This window comes from Austrofundulus limnaeus, unplaced genomic scaffold, assembly GCF_001266775.1.
Source record: "Austrofundulus limnaeus strain Quisiro unplaced genomic scaffold, Austrofundulus_limnaeus-1.0 Scaffold27, whole genome shotgun sequence".
NCBI classification, from domain to species: domain Eukaryota; kingdom Metazoa; phylum Chordata; class Actinopteri; order Cyprinodontiformes; family Rivulidae; genus Austrofundulus; species Austrofundulus limnaeus.
The window spans coordinates 3,085,125-3,104,246 of NW_013952429.1; the positions used below are offsets into that span (position 1 = coordinate 3,085,125).

General features: G+C 40.0%; 2 protein-coding genes across 3 annotated transcripts in view; both read left to right on the forward strand.

Moving 5' to 3' along the window:
* The window catches only part of pkn1a (protein kinase N1a), a gene marked incomplete in the record, with an annotated part of 33,383 nt that extends 29,726 nt beyond the window's left edge, over positions 1 to 3,657 (forward strand). The window contains 3 exon segments of the mRNA XM_014005008.1: positions 896 to 988; positions 1,117 to 1,197; positions 2,325 to 3,657. Of these exon segments, the coding sequence (XP_013860462.1) occupies positions 896 to 988; positions 1,117 to 1,197; positions 2,325 to 2,528 (378 nt within the window).
* Positions 3,658 to 4,256: 599 nt separating this feature from the next.
* On the forward strand, positions 4,257 to 19,122 carry map2k7 (mitogen-activated protein kinase kinase 7). 2 transcript variants are annotated; one of them, XM_014005009.1, is made up of 13 exons: positions 4,257 to 5,394; positions 7,630 to 7,677; positions 10,521 to 10,665; positions 10,834 to 10,900; positions 11,568 to 11,681; positions 11,945 to 12,064; positions 12,226 to 12,333; positions 12,418 to 12,597; positions 12,924 to 13,004; positions 13,116 to 13,258; positions 14,381 to 14,426; positions 14,528 to 14,663; positions 16,784 to 19,122. In XM_014005009.1, the coding sequence occupies exons 1-13, from the start codon at positions 5,271 to 5,273 to the stop codon at positions 16,807 to 16,809; spliced, it is 1,338 nt and encodes a 445-aa protein (XP_013860463.1). In that variant the 5' UTR covers positions 4,257 to 5,270; the 3' UTR covers positions 16,810 to 19,122. The 2 variants fall into 2 exon arrangements, with proteins under 2 accessions (XP_013860463.1, XP_013860464.1); XM_014005010.1 differs by lacking the exon at positions 7,630 to 7,677 and having other exon boundaries at positions 4,260 to 5,394.

Consider the following 19,122-nt stretch of genomic DNA (forward strand, 5'->3'; position numbering starts at 1 on the left):
ACCCACTTTGATGCATTTTTCAAATTTTGCCTTGGGGCGGAGTTATCTTTTCACAGGGGGATAAGGTACAATTTAAATAAACATATTGATGTGGCACTTTTAACATTGTCTTCTAAATTATTCCACAGTCTCACTCCTTGAATTAAGGTGCATCGTTCTTCATGATCTAAATTTAGGTTTCATGAACATCTCTATTCACTTAAGATTATAACAACTTTCTCTCTTTGTAAAATTTATCTGAACATTTAAAGGTAATACATTTTGGTGTGCTTTATACATAACTAACAAAATATTACAATCAATCAAATTATAGAATTACATTCATTTCAATTTACAAAATAATATGTTAGAGGGATTAAGGTAAATTTGTGAGTCCGTCTACAGTTTACTTCTGTTTCTGCTCTGTTCAAATGTTGCTTTACGTGTCTTTGATTCTGTCTCTGGGATTAGAGTAATGAGTGATAAACTGTTTTAATGTACGACTTTAAACTTATAACAAAGAGAAGGAAATGAGCGACAGGTTTTTATGATTCAGGTAATAGAAGAAAWTAAGTAAAACATCCGTAAGATTCTTTTAAAAAGCCTCACAGACACAAACTGTTTATTCTGTCTCTGAAGGAATGGGTTACGGGGACCGGACCAGCACCTTCTGTGGAACTCCTGAGTTTTTGGCCCCAGAGGTGCTCACAGATACTTCGTACACCCGAGCTGTAGACTGGTGGGGACTTGGGGTCCTCATTTATGAAATGCTGGTGGGAGAGGTGAGARCAAAAATAAAAAACTCACCCTTTTTTGCTGAGGTTKTACTGAACAGAACAAAAATGATAAYCTGATAATAATCTGCTTGTTAAATTTAAAATCTGCTCCGTGTGTTGTCTAGTCTCCGTTCCCGGGCGATGATGAGGAGGAGGTGTTCGACAGCATTGTGAATGATGAAGTGCGCTACCCACGCTTCCTCTCCACTGAGGCCATCGGCATCATGAGAAGAGTAATGTTTTCTCTGTCCTGCTGTTTGATACATTCAAATGCTTCACTTTTAAAAAAGACACACTCCTCGTCACAAATGATGGGTGTAAAAGAAAAATCTCATCATTTCGTATCCTTGTTTGCATTCAGCTGTTACGAAGAAACCCAGAAAGAAGGCTGGGATCTGGTGAGAAGGACGCAGAGGAGGTGAAGAAGCAGCCGTTTTTCAGAGTAAGAACGATGGTGAAGCTACACTGCAAACCTCAAACATTAAATCCAGTCTTTGGCCCTGTTCAAACCTGTCGTTACACRTCCGTTTTGTCCGAACTGATTGAAGCTTCCACAGGAAATGAGACCCCCCCCACAAAAAACATTTTTGCAATCAGAAGTGGACTTGGCTGCTTGATTGCTGCTCAGGGTAGACTGCGTTCATTTTACCAAACGTACGTGTTTAAAAGGGTCCAACAACCCAAGTGGTCTGAGAAACAGGGCTGGGGAACATTGGTAAAAAACGATTAATTGTGGCTTTTAGCTGATAATATTAAACTGATGATTTACGCCTAGAGTCCCTGGATTCTGGCACGTCGTAGTCACAAACGATTTAAATCGCTCTCTGAGGATCTGATTGAACTTGTGTCAAAAGAACAGACTTCAAGATTCACACCAGTTTTTAAATGGTTAATWAGTAAAACCAGACTAATGGCACTTTTTTAACAAAACGTATGCCATGAAGGGTGTTGCATCAGGAGGCAGAGAGAGGGGCAGATTGATGGAAAAACACCTCAGTCTGGTCTCACCCCACACCCCGCCAAATTAACATAAGACCTTTTCTGTTTGAGGCCTGAAATTATTTGGGAAAAGAAAAACAATCTGTAAAAATAAGAAGATGTGAAATTGTATAAAGCTGGCGGCGATGAAGAGAAGAGCGTGACTGAGTGATGAGATCTGAGGAATTTAGTGTTTGCCATTAAGTTCAGTCAGTTTTAGTGTTTGAATCAAAGCAAGAGGMTTTTTTATGTTTTTTTACATGGAGCTACAGCTGATTGAGATGTGGACAGATGGACCGACCACAGTCAGAACCTTTTCAGAGAGAGGAGGACGGAAGCTCAAAGGCAGAGATGGAGGGAAAACAGTTTGAAACAGAGTGAGGACTTTGACCAGGAAGTAGACAATAGGTTTAAGAGAGAAAGGGAGCGTAGAGGGGACTACCGGGGAAATCCCCCGTCCAGCGTGCCAGCCTGGCGACGCCAATCGTATTCAAGCCAAATGCCAAATATTAACTTTTAATTGCACATTGAGTTTGTTTTTGAGGTTGTCCACGCCTCCTACCCATTTCTTTTCTCATCTTTTCCCTCCAGAACGTGGACTGGGAGGCGCTGCTGCAAAAGAAAGTACCTCCCCCCTTCGTTCCCTCCGTTCGCAACAAAGAAGACGTCAGCAACTTCGACGAAGAATTCACCACCGAGCCGCCGGCGCTCACGCCTCCACGTGAGCCCCGCGTGCTCACCCGCAAGGACCAGGACAGCTTTCGGGACTTCGATTATGTCTCTGACCTCTGCTAGTGAACCCAAAGCCCCTCAGTACACGGGAGGAATGTTGGATTTTATTTTTATTAGATTTTTTTTTTATTGAAGGCTAAGGACAGACAGGATGAAATCAGTCTGTCTACACTGTCTGCTGTTACCTAAACTGTGAAAAAAAATGCAGACAGCCTGTTTAGTGTGTCTGCTATTTAAGATTGTGGACTGAGAATCGGATCAGATAGCTGTTCTCTCATAACGAAGGAAAACACATGAAGCTCTCCTGCAGTCACTGTACACCACTGAATTATGGGACCTGAAAACCTTTAATAAGCTGCCTCCTGTTGTCCTGATGGAGGAGTTTGTGTACTGTTGACTGTTCAGGGCTTCCTCAGTGGCCTCTCATACCAATGCCTTACATTTCTACTTTATTTGCTCCAATAAGAAGTGAGCTATTTTTGTTTTTTAACAGCAGCAGGATTACTCTGCTGCAGAAAAAACATCTGCAACTCATGCTASGTTGTTTTTTAACTTTATTTATGGGTTTTTAAGAGCACTGCCTTGTGGTAAACCTGTGATGTTCACCAACTTAGCTGCTTTGTTTCACATCAGGAATTTAAGTCGTGTTTAATTTTCATCGTTCATCATCTTGCACAAAACCTTTATTTTAATTGGATTTATGAGTTTTTAACCAGATTTTAATTTAAAATTGTAGCACACAAAACAATCAGCGTGAAAGCTATACCGCAAACACGTAACTGAAACAAACAAAAAAGGTCATAACACTAAAGTGTGTCGGTGACAGGGTGGCTGTTGTGGCTTCGACGCAGTCATTCTCCAAGTCGTTTCCCTTCAAGACGATTAAATCTTCATCAGAATGACTCGTTTAGTGTCTGCTTTGAGTTTGAGTCAAGCCGTRAAGAAAACCTTCTTTCTTACATCTTAAAAGGTCCAGTCAGGAAGCTTTTGGCAGCGTCAAAACATTTCTGTGTAAACAATATCATGAGAGGGTAACGGAGAAGTTAAGAAGTAGATAAATGTTCCGTAACGTCTTTTTGTTTGTTGTGAAGCTGTATGTACGATTGTTAGGGTTTTACTGTCTGTGTGTGAGACGATACAGAACAGCTGAGCGGACGAGACGACTGCTTTTATAAAGAAACCCTGGAGTGAATATTCTGTCTGCTTCTTGGTGTCTGAAGGTGYGCTCATATCAGCCTGGGGTTGTTTACGTCAACGTAAACGTCTCTTCACAGCATAGAGAAAACATAACACCCTTTATTCTCAAAGCCACAGTTCAGTTCTGTATTATTTAGCTGAGGTTTCTTAAGAAGTCCTGAAAAATATGGAATTTGTTTGCAGTATTTTTTAAATTCAGCCTGAATTATTTTAAWAATTTCAGCAACAAAGATCCAAAAACAAACTCAGAGGATGATAATGAAGACACGGTGAAACAAACTGACAAAATGGAGCTGGAGAGTCGACTGGGAAGAAGAAAGCCTTTCGTCCCGGACCTGCTGCCTTTATGTCCCGAACACAGATAAATGAGGAGAAAAATATGCATCAATTTTTTTAACTATTCATTTCATAAAAAACATTAATTCCATGCACAATAAAAATAAAAGAAAATGCAAAAACAATGAAACGAAAGGCAGCAGAGAGAAGAAAAAAATCTTATATCTGCCCTTTTTTTCCTCAAGTATAAATTCAAACAATGGTACTCTTCAGTTAACAAAACAAAAGCTTTCTAGAACAACAAATTATATAGTTACACATTAAACTTTCATATTTTTCAACAATCTAAATTTCTCCATGAATAAAACCTGTGCAAAATAWACAAATGTGATTTAAAATGCAAAAACAGGATCAAACCGCCAATCAAAATAGACTGACTGCCCCMCTTCCTGATCCACATCAAAATCCATCCAGTAGTTCAAGAAATGTTTTGCCAACATGCAACGTTTTAATCAGATGTCATGCAACCAACACAGAATAATAAAAAACATTGAATCTTAATAACGCACAGTATATGTAATGTCAACTGTCCATACTGAACTAAGTCATGCCATCAGTGGGACACAAGCAGAACCTAACACTGATTTTAATATAAAATGAGAAACATGTTTACGCTTCACAGCTCTTCTTTATTTTATATTTTTATTTAATCTTTATTTTTACCAGGCAAAACAATAACTTCTTATTTACAATGTCAGGCTGGCGGGTACCAGACACCCATAAGGAAAAGTTCTTACTACTATTCTGTTCACAATTCTGTCCCTTTTCACAAAAATAAACCGTCCCCACACGATGCTGCCATCTCCGTGCTGTTAGATGGTACAAACCTATTTTGCTTTACCTCCAAATATAACAATATTTTTGCACAGCATATTGTTTTTAGACTTTCCTTGTCCGCCTCTTATGTTTGCTGTCAGGGAGTGAGAGACACCAGTGTTTGGTTACCATGGTGACTCCATTTATTTGAACTATTTTTTCTACACTCAAGTGTATTGTTTATAAAGCTGATGGGAGTGGATTCTTTGTAAAACCAGGTTAAATTTATTTAGGAATTTTTGTCTTGTGTTTTATTTGTTTTGTTATATCAAAAATACATTAAATGATTAATAAATAATAGGTAGTTAGGTAAACTTAAAATGTGACAATTGTCAGACAGAAATTGTGCAGCTGGTTAGTTAATAGGTTAGTTGGTTAGCTAGTTGCTTGCACTGCCTGCCACAGAGGGGGAGTCGCGAGCTCTGCTGGGAGCTACATGGTGCTCAATTTTTCAAGATGTCGTCGTTGGAACAGAGGCTGTCGCGAATCGAGGAGAAGCTAAAGCAGGAGAATGAAGAAGCCCGCCGGAGAATCGACCTCAGCATCGACATGAGTCCACAGCGATCACGTCCGAGGCCGAGTGAGTGTCCACCGGGCACCGGTGCGTCGGTGTCGGTTAATAGCTGGAGGAATATCYGAGAGGAGGAGCGGAGGGTTGTTTCGCTGCTACCACTAGCTACCAGTATGCTAGCAGGCTAGCTACGTAAACAAACACCGAGTCATCTCGGTTTTACTGTCAAATCCGTAATCAATTAAGCGGAACAGCTCGTGTAGGGAGTAATGTTTAAAAGAGTTTAAAAACCGAGACAATGTCATGATATATGTTGTTGACAATCTTGTGTCGAAATCTGTTTATTTCTGTCCTGTCAGACATGCTAAGCTAACAGGCTATAAGTCTTGTGATGGTAGCAGGCCTGGCGGCAGGATGAAAAAATAACCAGCTTTTAAATAAAAAGGTCACGGACGTGACACTCATCTATAGCTATCGTAAAGGTTATTGAATATAGTGAGCAGTGTGTGTAAACGCGACTTTTGTGCTAAAGCCAGATTTTATTAWCATTTCATCACATTCAGACGGTCATTTGTGGGAGCTAAGCTAGAGGGTTAGGCACTAAATTAAAAATAAAGCAACAGCAGTAGCGAACAAGTTATACTTTTCAGGGTTTCATGAACATTAAAGTCATTTGGCTATATTTGTGTCAATTTTGGTTTGCACCCTTTAAAATTGGCTACTTTTATTGCATGTTATTTCTCTTTTATGTGCTTTAAATAGCTGTTTATTTGACTTTTGCTTTAAACAAATTGTTTAAATAAAAGGRCTTGACAGGAGCTGCTGAAATTGTAATTATTGGTCTTTGAGAGGAAATTCTTTGCTGCTGTTTAACTCAGTTTTTTACTATGATTTTAGAAGTAATTGCTCAGTACATTTGAGGTTTAGTTTTACTGAGTACCTTTTTTTTTGTTCCCATAGTCATAAGTCAATTTACCTGCCTTGTCCAGGAATTGTTATTGGCATTGAAAAATAAAGCAGACTTCTCCTAGCCGTTAGTCTGAGAGTAAAATGGACATTGTGATAATAATGTTGTGGTTCAGCTTCTTTTGCAGACCATTATAGCTAGTTTTTTTATGTTGGTGGTGAAAAGTAAAATCATATAAACACATCAAACCTGCCATTGTATCAAGACGTCTTGGAAAAGTGTCAGTGTGCTGACTGTCCAGAGATCGAGAAAAATATAATTGTTGAAAACAGAATGAGATTAAAATGTTGCTTTTCTACCTGTTGATCACTTGGTCCTTCTCAGTTACACAACAGTAACCAGATGTCAACTCCAGAAAAATGTGACCYTGAAGACCTGATGTGCCACTCAAACTCTGAAGTCCTTTTGTGGATTTGTCACATCACGCCATCTTTTAAAATAGTATTTAAAGCTGTTACAACACAGCATAAGTTGTATACACCGACGCTGACTCTCCTCTGACAGCTTCTGGTATTCTTCTGTTTTCATTTTGAATAACTTGTCACATTTTGTAAAAATKTCCTCAGTGATCAGATTGATTTGAGCATCTGTAGTTTATCATCTTAACTACATAAACTGGTGCACTTAGGATGAAAGGGTTCATCAAGCAACTTGGAAAGCTTGTTTCATTGCGTCTCCTGTACCTTTGGTACCTGGTTTGATGATGACACTTGTATTGTTTATATCTAATGAGGCGACAATGACTAAAATCTGTTTATGAAGCTATTTTGATGGTGTTGGAGACTTTTTTCATTCGATCCAGATAAACCAGATCTGTCTGAGGGATGATATGGCTCACGTAAAGTGCCACGACATAATTTATAAGAGATATTTTTWAAAAATCCACTGTTTATTCAGAGAAGCCAATGTTATCGTTAGACACATCAGGCTGGTTTTGGTGCACCAGTAAACTGTGGCTTGGGGTAACATTACTGATTGAGTTCCCCCTGCTGTTGGTTTTAGCAAAGTGTAGGAAGGGATGGATGCATTTTTGTTCAAGTCACAGTGATGAGCAGTTCTGTTTACGATGATAAAATCCAAGCAGAGTCTGCTCCTGTTTAAACACTGGTAGCTAAAATATGCTGTGCTCAGCTGCACTGTGAGCCAGGAGGCTTTGGAGTCCAAAACTAAAGTGAAGCAGTGTTTTAATGYCTATAGAGAAAGTTTCCTTTTTTTAATTTAATGGAGTCATTTATTTTYTGTAATTTGTTGGAATGTGTGTGGATGCACATGTGTGACCGTCTGAGTAGAACAGAGCAGTAATGCGAGCGTGTGTGTATTCTCTTTCTTCCGTCTAGTCATCGTGATCCAGCTCAGTCCTGCTCCAGCCCCCTCCCAGCGTGCAGGTATCATTCAATCCATCGCTCCTTCTGCCACTGCACCCCTCCACCCTCTCTCAGCCTCCTAACACCTTTCTCCCATATGTTGTCTTCCATCCTCTTTCTCTTCATCTTTGATTTTTTTTTTATCGTCCAGTAATGCTGCCAAAAACTGAGACAGCTCATCACAAGTTCAGCTCGAATGGGATCCTGCCATATTTATCTTAACATTAAGGGTCGCTACATGGCGTCGTTATGGACTCATTTAATCTAGGTTACAGCAAAAACAATTTTAACATTTTGGACAAACATTGCTTATTCCAGCTCATTTTGCCACAACGGCTCACACATGCTTCCCCAGACGAAGAGTCTTTGTCATTCTGARCCATCAGGTACAAACTGAAGTGCAGAGTTAGAGAAATATCAAACAAGAAGCTGGAACAATGTGCACAGCAGGTCCAGCAGCTCTTTGCTTTGAGAGGAAATCCCATCCCGTTTTACCAATACTAACAAKTTTTTATAAAAGGAATAGAGGATTTCTAATGAGGATGAGGCCATCTGCCTTCAAACTATTTTAGTGTCACGTAAATGTTTCTAGAAGAACACAAACCAAAAACAAAGACACTTAGGTTATTCCCTTGTTGAGCTTTAAATTCTGTATTTATATCCAAATACCTGATTGATTAATCGAATGCTCAATCGCTAAAATGCTGAATTGCCAGAGCTCTAAAATTAACATTAACCTTCAGAATACAAATTACTTTTCTAACATTCAGCATTTTTTTGTCTCGTATTACTCTTCTAAGAAACTGTATAAACCATGTTTATAAAACCAGTCTTTGACTAGCGCTGACATATTTTAGTTCAGCAGTAATTTACTCCTCCTGTAAACATCCATCTTTCCATCTCTCCTCCTGTGTGTGTCCGTGTGTGTGTGCCAGTGGCAGGGCGGTGTTGGTATGTGTTTATGTTCTCGGCGTGCGTGTGGACGCGTGCAGAACGATTAACCTTTGTTTTGCTGGAGGCAGAGAATCACGGTGCATGTAGCTTTTCTGCACGGCGCGATGGAATGGGTTGTGTCTTTTATTTATTTTATAYTCTTTTTGACACAGTCTCTAATCCAGCATCCCCGTTGGTTTGTCTGCAGGATTGCTGTGAACACTCTTTTTTATTCCTACTTTCCACATGTGCAGACTGGAGAACTTCCTCCTTCCTGTCCAGGTCTGARTGACTGTCTGACTTCCAGTTTAGTCTGTGCTATGCAGTTTTTTTGGCTGAATTTCTTCTCTGGCTCACACACACATTGGACTGTTWGATGTCTGTGTTTCGCCTCTCTGCATCCCCCTCTTTGCAGTGGCGCTGTGTGAGCAGGAGRTGGGGCAGCAGCGCCTGCTCATGTCTGTCTTTTAAGCGTTTCACCTCCTCCGTGCTACGTCTTCCGGTCAGTCTTCCTGTCCGTCTGGAACCAGTCCAACCTCGGAGATGCAAATGACTAAAGACTGAGTCTTACTTTCTGTCCACACTAACCCCTTCTTTCACTGACTAATCCTCTTTTTACAGGCACATCCATCCAGATGACGTGGACAAAAAGCATCCTCCGGCACTCTCTGAGGAGCTGCCAGCTTGCTATGACAAAACGCATTTATTATAATAACAGTAAAAGCTGCAAGGTTCATAAAATAATTATTTAAAGGTTAATGTTTTAATATTTATAATAGGTAGGCTTTATTACCAGAAACTCGATGTAGCTTCAGTTTCAAATTATGGTCTTTTATAACTTTTTGTCATTAAGCAGGGTTCCCACGGGTCCTTGAAATCCTTGAAAGTTTATGAATTAAAAAAATTATTTCAAGTGAAAGCAGCCAAAAATTACACTTGTCCTTGAAAGTCATTGAATGTTTTTTTGGGGGATTGAAATTCTCTATTTACACAACTGATTTTCATCATCTTTTAAAAAAATAATTTTTAAAATTTAATTTAAAAAAACGTACATTTGTTGCAGTGGATAACAGGATTACAGTAAACTGACGTCATGTTTCTGACTCAACTTCTGTGTTTTTCAGTTTTTCATTGAGTTTACATGATATTAAACCTGTTTATTGGTAACATTCTGCAGTAGGTAATTGCCCTTGCACGTGGTTCTTCAATTTGAGGAAATTGGTACTGGAAAGTCCTTGAAAGGTCCTTGAATTTGATGTTGACCATGTGGGAACCCTGATTAAGTCAGTGATTTCATCGACAGTGATGTCCAAATTCCAATATCATCACTGAGATCTGAGAACCTGACATTTATAATGATTATTTACAGGGACATGCAGATAAAATTTAGATGCTAAAACAAATAATAAATAAAGATGATTTCTCAAGTTAATCTTTTATTGAGTTCTGTCTCAGTTCTCACTACTTACTGCAAATTATTGTTCCCGTTCTCAGTTTGTTTTTCTCTTGTTGACAATAATTACCACAAATATAAATATGCTCACTATTAAGTTTACCTCCAGTTAAAACCTCCTTCTTTTCTTGGTTTATTTAGCACAATCAGTTCACTGCTTAAGATCCAATCTGCACTACCCTGAATGTTTTTAAAAACTAATATTTTCTGCTGTGTTTGCACCCCATGTATGCACACAGAGTTTTAGTTTTTTTTATCTAGAAATATTACTTTTCGGGTGTATTAATGAAAACTGGAGACTAAACTCTATAAGCGATAATGTAACAGACTATTCTGCTGATCCTCACTATGACTTGGTGCCCCAGAAACCGAAACGACACAGAAATCGATTTTACGACGATGTTCTCTGAGGCTATAACACACCACCAGGTTTCGTCTTTGGTTTGTTTCTAACGTGTCTTATCTGACTTTAATGCAGCGCTCCAGCTGCCCCTGGCCAACGATGGAGGCAGCCGCTCGTCATCTTCAGAGAGCTCGCCTCAGCATCACCCCTACCCCAGCCGCCCCCGACACATGCTCACTCTGCCCACGCCGCCGTACGGCCTACAGAAGAGCCTCGAAAAGTAGGTTGAGCCTGATGTTTGTGGAAACCTCGTTAGTGTCGTGTTTTTAATAATAAGCTAGTAAAAAAATGATTTTTAATTACGAGAGATGAAAGCACAAAAGCACCTTTCATGTAACATTTGTCAGCTCTGTTTTTTTAGTTTTGTTTGTTCTTGTAATGCTCGYAGTGTGGAGATTGACCAGAAGCTGCAGGAGATCATGAAGCAGACGGGTTATTTGAAGATTGACGGACAGGTGGGAGTCGAGCAGAGGCTTATGTTACATTTCAAAAGTGTTGCATGTTAGAGTTACAGAACTGAAAATAAAATGACAGGATACACAGACCTGAACAAACTCCTCATGTCAATAAAAATAAAACACAGCAGTTTTATGGGTATKTATGGTTGGATCAGACTCTGATTGAGTCAACAGAGAACGTCTAAAGTTTTATAAATTAAAATGTACAGCTTGATCATCACAATCGTGTCTGGTGTTTTATCATCAGCATTGATGTGTTTGTTTCGTCTAATAATCACAGGCCTCATTTAGTTTTTCATTTTTTGAGCCTCTACCTCTGGTTTTGTTTCTAGTTTCTGTTAAAATGCACTGATTTTTAAAAAGAAAGGAGTCATTGCTTCTTACCAGTTTTCTTTTTCACTAATTCTAACTTCCCCTCTTTATCTCTGAGGGGTTTGCTGAGTCATGCACTCAGTGAAACACCACTCGGCACTAACGGTTCATTTTTAATGAGGCGGGCCTTTAATGCCTCTTCCTGCTGTGTGTTCTTTAGTGTCGACTCAACAGGAAACCGCTTCTTTACAAATCAGACAACTTGTGACGGTGGTCTCAGCCTGTTGATAAAGTAACGTGCTGATATCTTGGGCAGGATCTAAAAGTGGTTTTTGACTCTATGCGTCCACAGAGGTATCCAGCAGAAGTAACAGACCTCATCAGTGAGGGAGAGATCGGCAGTGGGACTTGTGGACAGGTTTTCAAAGTCCGTTTCAAGAAGACGGGTCATGTCATAGCTGTGAAAGTAAGAAGCCCCTGCACTGTTTACTGTTCATGTTGTATTTTTTATTTAACTTCTTTTCTACTAAAGAATTGAAAAGTTCACCAAAAACATGGTTTGGTTTTTAGGGTCATGATTTTCAGTTTGTTTTTGTAAACACTGTACATCAGTAATACTTAAATCTCATTAGACCGTACTGGAAACTAGTCGTACAGAAGTCGTATCTTAATAGGCTGCCTGAAAAAAGAAGCAGTTCCACTTTCACTCATGAACGTTTGTGTCAACAGCAAATGCGTCGTACAGGAAATAAGGATGAGAACAAGAGGATCCTGATGGACCTGGACGTGGTGCTGAAAAGTCATGACTGTCCTTACATCATTCAGTGCTACGGTGCCATAGTCACCAACGTGAGTCTCCTCAAAACACTTCTGTTTCAATGGCAGGGATCCAGGAAACCTTAACTCAGTAAAAACTAATGTTTGTGTTTTGCTTTAAGTTTTTATGATGGTAAACTTCTTTGCATTTTGAATTTTAACTTGTTAATCCACGCGTTTGTTTCTGTAAACAGACGGATGTATTCATTGCGATGGAGTTRATGGGGACATGTGCAGAGAAGCTGAAGAAGAGAATTCAGGGTCCTATTCCAGAGAGAATCCTTGGAAAGATGACGGTTGCAGTAAGTCTCACCTGATTTGTAAAGAAGATTTCTCACGTTATTGTTGAACCTTTTTTTTATACATTGTTTGTGTTTCTGCTGCAGATAGTGAAAGCTTTGTTGTACCTGAAAGAGAAACACGGAGTCATCCACCGGGACGTCAAACCCTCCAACATCCTCATCGATGCTAAAGGTCAGATCAAACTGTGCGACTTCGGCATCAGCGGCCGCCTCGTCGACTCCAAGGCGAAGACTCGCAGTGCTGGCTGTGCTGCCTACATGGCGGTGAGCATGTATTCTCATTCAAACACAAGGTCCACAGACGAAACGCACAACGCTTTCTAAATCAGCCACCCTGCTTTCYAAAGACCACAACTTCATTGTTTTTTTTATTTTATTTTTATCAAACCCTCTTTTTGTGCTTTCTTTTGTTTTATTGGTCTGGAAATACTGCCAGAATAACAAAATTCACATTAGAATATTGAAATCAGGTCAAATTAGAGAGAGAATCCTTGGAATGGTACAGAAACCTTGTCTGCTCAGAAATCCATGTTTGCAGATGAAACACCTTTGTCTTAAACTATTTTTATATATATTTTTAATTCCTTCAGCCTGAACGAATAGATCCTCCTGATCCCACCAAACCTGACTACGACATCAGAGCAGACGTGTGGAGCCTCGGCATCTCACTGGTAAATATCTTACATCATTACCATGAACAACTTAATAATAAGAAAATCTACTTTTTTTTTTTTCACATTGAAACATTTGTTGTCTTTTAACGCATCCCTTGTCTCTCCTAGGTGGAGCTGGCCACAGGACAGTTTCCTTACAAGAACTGCAAGACGGACTTTGAAGTTCTGACCAAAGTGCTGCAGGAAGATCCTCCTGTCCTGCCTGTCAGCATGGGTTTCTCCCCTGACTTTCAGTCCTTCGTCAAAGATTGGTGAGTTCAGATCACAGCTTAATTAAATGTACTTTTAAGAAGATCCAAATCCAATAAGGACTCTTTTTTCACTCCTAAATGAACCAACTAAAGATTTGACTGTCACCAATTTGTCCCCATTTTGACTTGGAGGTTTACAGATATTTTTATTTGAGGCTGATCATGACAGTAACAGTTATTGCAGTGAGGTATTTTTAAAGCAGCACCGTGTGAAGCCTTAYATTATTGTGTTACACTGACCCACAGTTAGGCTCAAAGAGTTCACAAGTAACACTTTAAATGGATAACATTCAATCTGACCAAAAGAGAATAAGAACTATTTATTTGCTAGAAAATCTGTAAGCTGCAAAATAAATGCAAGAATTAGATTGACACGTTTAAGTGACATTATTACTTATAAGTACAGTAAAGTTAATGCAGAAATTAGTGAAATAGATAGAAATATTTTTATTTAACTTCTTCAGTCCCAAGGGGTTTTCTTGACGTTTGTGCTTGGAAATATTAAAGCAGCTCTTATTTTTTAAAAGATAGTTAGGATGGAACAGAAAAAAATGATGTTGCCTGAAGGTTTTATGCATTAGACAGTATTTGACCTAGGGTTGGGCAAAATGGCAAAAAAAAATGATCACGATAAAATTTTTCTTATTGTCTGATCTCGATTAAAATCACAATTTTTTTGTTGACCTAAAAAGTGACAGAAAAATAATTTGACAAATAAACAAATAAAAATAGCTACAGAAAAAAAATATAATGTCTGTTATTTGACTTTCACTGTAGAGCATTAAAATTTTTTGCAAGGTATTTAAAAGGGTATTTACCAAGAAAAAAAAAACTTATGTGTAAATCATAGAATCTCACATTAATAAAGTTATCCTTTTGTGAAATTAAAGTTTTAAAATTGAATTTCTCATTAAATATGCCATAAAGAAACATAAACCCTAGAAAACAGCAACAATTTGTGCACACTTGCCTATTGGATAGGATCTAACTTTTGTTATGGAAAGATTTTTGCAAAAGTTAATTTATTTTTCTTACCTGCCTGAAAAGACTTGTTTTTAATGTTTATTCTATTGAAAAATTGAATTAAAATCTATTATTGGTGTGTTGTTGTTTTTTTTCCAGCCTCACAAAGGATCACAGAAAAAGGCCAAAATACCATCAGCTGCTGGTAAGGTTCAAACTATAATAATGTGTAGATCTTCTCTTTTTATCTGAGAGTAGTGACCAAACTCACTGACGTTTCGTTGTTCTTGTCTGCCCTCGCTGCAGGAGCACAGTTTCATCCGTCGTTACGAAGTGCTGGAGGTAGACGTTGCCGGTTGGTTTCAGACGGTGATGGATCGCACCGAGTCTCCCCGCAGCAGCCAGTGTTACAGCCATCAGCACATGCTCCACTCGCTCTTCAGTAGGTAGCCTAGTCCCGCCCGGCCCCGGTGTCGGCTCCGTCAGGCTCTAGACTAGACCGGGTCCAGCCTGGCTTCAGCCCAGGCTCGGTCCGTTCTAGTTTAGGCGTTGTAGCAGCTGCGCCCGGCTCCAGACCCATCCCGCCTGTCTTATCTGTCCACCAGAGAAGCTGAAGAAGACACTCAGTGGGGGGCTGTCAACGAACAGATGGAGTGATGGACAGAGGTGCTCTGACAGATGGACAGATAGACGACAGAAGTGGTTTTATTTAGTGTTACGTTCATTTTGAACAAGGAGGCAGCGAAAGGTTACCTTCATTTATTCACACACTTTTATCACACTTATCACAGCGTGTTTAACACCTTAAATACAGACTGCTCTTGTACATTTTCTCCAGTTTTCTCTAGTTTTTTATTCGTACGGCAGTGATCCAAGCTGTTGGATTGGTCGACAGAGTAGTCACTACACACTGAAATAAAGCGTCTGCTGCTTCAGCAAACAGACATCACCTATGTACATAAATAACGAGGACAAAACAAAGTTTGTGCAATTGTAATTCAGGTGTTTCTCTTACATTCTCAGGCTGAGTCTAGGTGTTGCGTGAATGAGCGTTTATGTAAGAACAAATATCTAAACGGGCTGTTTTTGAGATTATACTTCATAGCCATGTTTTTGTTGAGCTTCATTAACATCTATGCGTATCAGATCCTCTGCTGGCTGTGTGTAGTTAAGGTTTTTGTGTTACGGTGATATTTATCGAATGTATAAATGCGGGGGGAAAAACTGAAAACGAATCACAAAAAAATTAGCATTGTATCGTAGTTTTATAGTCATTAAAAAAGTGATGTTTATTTTCTAGATGTGAAAAGATGAAAGGCAGATGGAAGGTTTGTTTGTAAGAAACAAAGACTAAATATTAGTTTTGCAGATGACTTGATGATCTTATTAACCGTGGAGCGATTCTCTCTATAATACGTCAAACTCTGCTTCTACCTCTTCTTCGTTGTCCGTCGCTCCGTCTGTCAGACAGACTTCAGCGTTTTCAGACCAAAGGTTGCTGTTGGAGATGCTCTGCGGTGAATTCAAACGGGAGAAAAGTCWTGATGGCAAGTTGTGGGTTTTATGGAACCTCAAGGAGGACGGTGTCTGTGTTTCAACCTGGGTGGTTACAATCCTCTTTTTTTTTCTTTTCCTGCTTTATTCTGATCTCAACATGAAGCTAAAGAATGTTACCTGAGTGAATTGTGAACGGGTGGAGCCTGAGAGTGTGCGTCGGGTTTTACGAACAGAAACGCTGGTCCACAGAGCACTCCTGCTGTCCCTGGTGCAGGGACTTCACAGCCAAAGCCTGCTAGATTTAGATGCAACACCCCCCCCCCCCACACACACACACACACACACCAAACTAAACCACAGGTAGACACACAGGTGAGGAGTGGTGAAGGTGGGTAAAACAGGAAGTTGGTTGAGGCTGAGGGACATGGATGTTGTCAGGAGGGCAGAAYGGATGGATGACTTTGGGAACATGAGAGGAGAGAGTGGAGAAGAGRAAACGTAAAGGAAGTGAGACGACAAGTTAAAGACAAGTCACRTTGTTGGGATGTAAATGCGGAGAAAGAGACAGAAACCAGGTTTCACCGGAAGTAAAACAATAAAAAGCTTTCGTGGTGTCGCACCAACCTGTCAGATCTGAGTTTAGAGATGAGATCCAGYGTGTTTGTTTACCGTTCTGTTCAGATTGTGTTATTTATTTACAAATCTCTACTGCTGCTACCTTTATCACTTTAGACGCTGCTTCGCTTTCTTTTCCCCAAAGGAAAGAAACATATWTTTTTTTCCATTTTTAAGCCAAATAAATGAAATAATGCAATGTCTACACATMGTACCAAATACAGAAGAGCAGAAGTACGTGAGAGACGGTCGAGTGAAACCGCATGGAGGTCGGCTAAAAAAGAAAAACTAACGCACGCCTCACRGTTAGCGCAACCATGAGTAGGCGATCATTTCTGAAACCACGTCGCGCTGCGACTGTACAGTGTAGATAATGGAGGGGGACACCTGTCTGTCTGTCCGGACCCTTTATCTGTCCATCTGTCTGTTCATCCCTCCATCTGTCCACAGGTCGCCTGCGAGCTCCACAGCCCTAACCGTTCACGCCAAAGGTGACAACGACTCGAACTCTGCTCCTACATTAGCATCCATTATTCTCACCTGTGATGAAGTCGCTCTAGCTAGTGGGGAAGAATGTGTTTGTGTGTTTGTTTTTGCTGGGTGGGGGGTGTTGCTGTATTAWAGCAGTGCTGGGTGTGTATCATGCTGTGCAGGGGGAGACTGGTGCTCTTACGACGGAATGAGGCGAATCGATTCGTCTGCTCAGTCTGGTGCTCTCTGGGTTTTACCTGGTTATGTTCATTTACTGAACGCAGCAAGTTATTTCAGAATTTTAAGATTTTCACTAAAACCTACACAACTTTTTAAAATTACTTTAGAAACACTCCTACAAAACATTCAGCTTTTTTGTCTTGAGATTAAAATTTGACTGTTCAGATGTTGACTTAAATGACAAACTGGATCACTGTTAAAGTGATGAATCAAAATGCTGACGAGCTCAGAGCCTTGGCTGAAAGTGAGCTAATAAAACCAGCTTCATCCTGAGCACTGCTCGTTTTGTTTCACGCTGCAGGCTCCTGAGCCGACGTGATGTTTGGGTAAACGTTTGGCCCGACTGCGTTGTTGTGACTCCAGATCCTGAGCTCAGCAGGGCTCTCCTGCCCTCCCGTAAACACACTTCTCTCTGTGACCCGCCGCTCACAGAGCTGGATGTGGTGCTGCTGTTCTTCTGTAATCTCTGTTCGCTCACTACAACGTCAAAGAGCCAGTCTCCCCTCACTTGTGTTAGTAAAAAAAAATGTCTATTTTACAGAAACACACACACCAAATGTATAAATAAATCCCACTGTACACAGTGATGCTGGCTCCTGCCAACACAGGCTTTATGTATAAACATGTATAAAAGTAGCTGATGGTGTTTACCTGTGCCGTGCCTCGGCGCTGAGTGTGTGTGTGCGTGCGTGTGTTGCCCATTTGTAAGTAAACCAAATATCATTTTCACTATGCAGTCATTCAAACCACGTCAGCTCGCTTCAGCAGGGAAGGAGCTTCCTGTGTACACACAGCTCCACAGAGAAACTGGAGATAGTGAAGGTGCTTTCCTTTATAAGCCCCGCCCCCACACACACACCTCCACCATTAATCTGCTTTCCGTTTGTCTCTAAATTCAAACCTCAAATCATGTTGGAACGCGTGAACTGTCGAGTTCTCTTCATCCGAACCGTACGCTGTAAATATCCAGATCTTAGACTGGAACCTGGAAGTTGAAACCAGAGCCAACCCAGTTTTTTTTTTTTTTATCACTTTATTTTGTTTCCGTCGCTCGCTCCGTGTAAATAAACAGGAACCAGATTGTGCTGGTTTTAACTTTCAACAAGACGAGGCAAGAACTGGTTATCTAGCAGGTATCCTATAATGTAGTACTACAGTATGTATCATTTATTTAATACGATTCAAACTGACAGAAGTCAAATAATAAGCTTCTCTGTATGCGCACGGCAGCCATATTAGATTTTGAGGTCTTCTTCGGGGAGCGTCGCTCCAGTTTCCAGCTCCTGAGCAGAAACGCACCGCAGCACGAGTTCACTGACACGTGTTTTGAATGAGCTGATGAATATTTAAGGATTGTATGACTGGGGTTTGTTGTGTGTGTGCGCGCGTGTGTGTGTGTGAACGGGGGATGCTGTAAAGTATATCAGTTGCATGTTATTGTCACGGCTGTAACCGCCATCGTTTGGTTTTCTGTTCGACGATGAGCGGTTTGGACGGGGATGCACAGACTTTATTCTTATTATTTATGATTTTTACACGTATATTACGTTTTTATTTTGTATTTGAGACGTTGTCGATCTGTCGTGTACTTAGGATGAGACACATTTTTGCCTTTTTTTATGTTCTGTGTCAGTATGTTTTATTTTTTATTTTATTTTGCAATATACTGTTTCACTTTTGACCCATCACTTGTTGATGATCAGGAGGAGGAGAAGCTGTATCTTTAATAGCCGACAGTGTTTGTTTGTTTTTGTTTGTTAGAAAACACTTTGGTCATCCTGTTTCTCCTCGTTCATGCGCCATACATGTCGTGAGTGCGGAGAGAGGGTAACGTATGTCAGTCTACCAAAAGTCTTTTATCGACGTTGATTATAATAATTATTAGCTTTTTAATTTTGTTTATTCTGTTTGTTTTTATTATGATTGCAGTTTTATTGTTGTTGTTATTATTCAGGGCGATGATGACACCAAATTGAACAAAGAAACACGTGTGTGACGACACACACTCGTCTTTTTAAAGGTAATTTTTACTGACGAGGTGGAGCGATGCTTTAATCCGCCCACCTCGTTTAAAACCG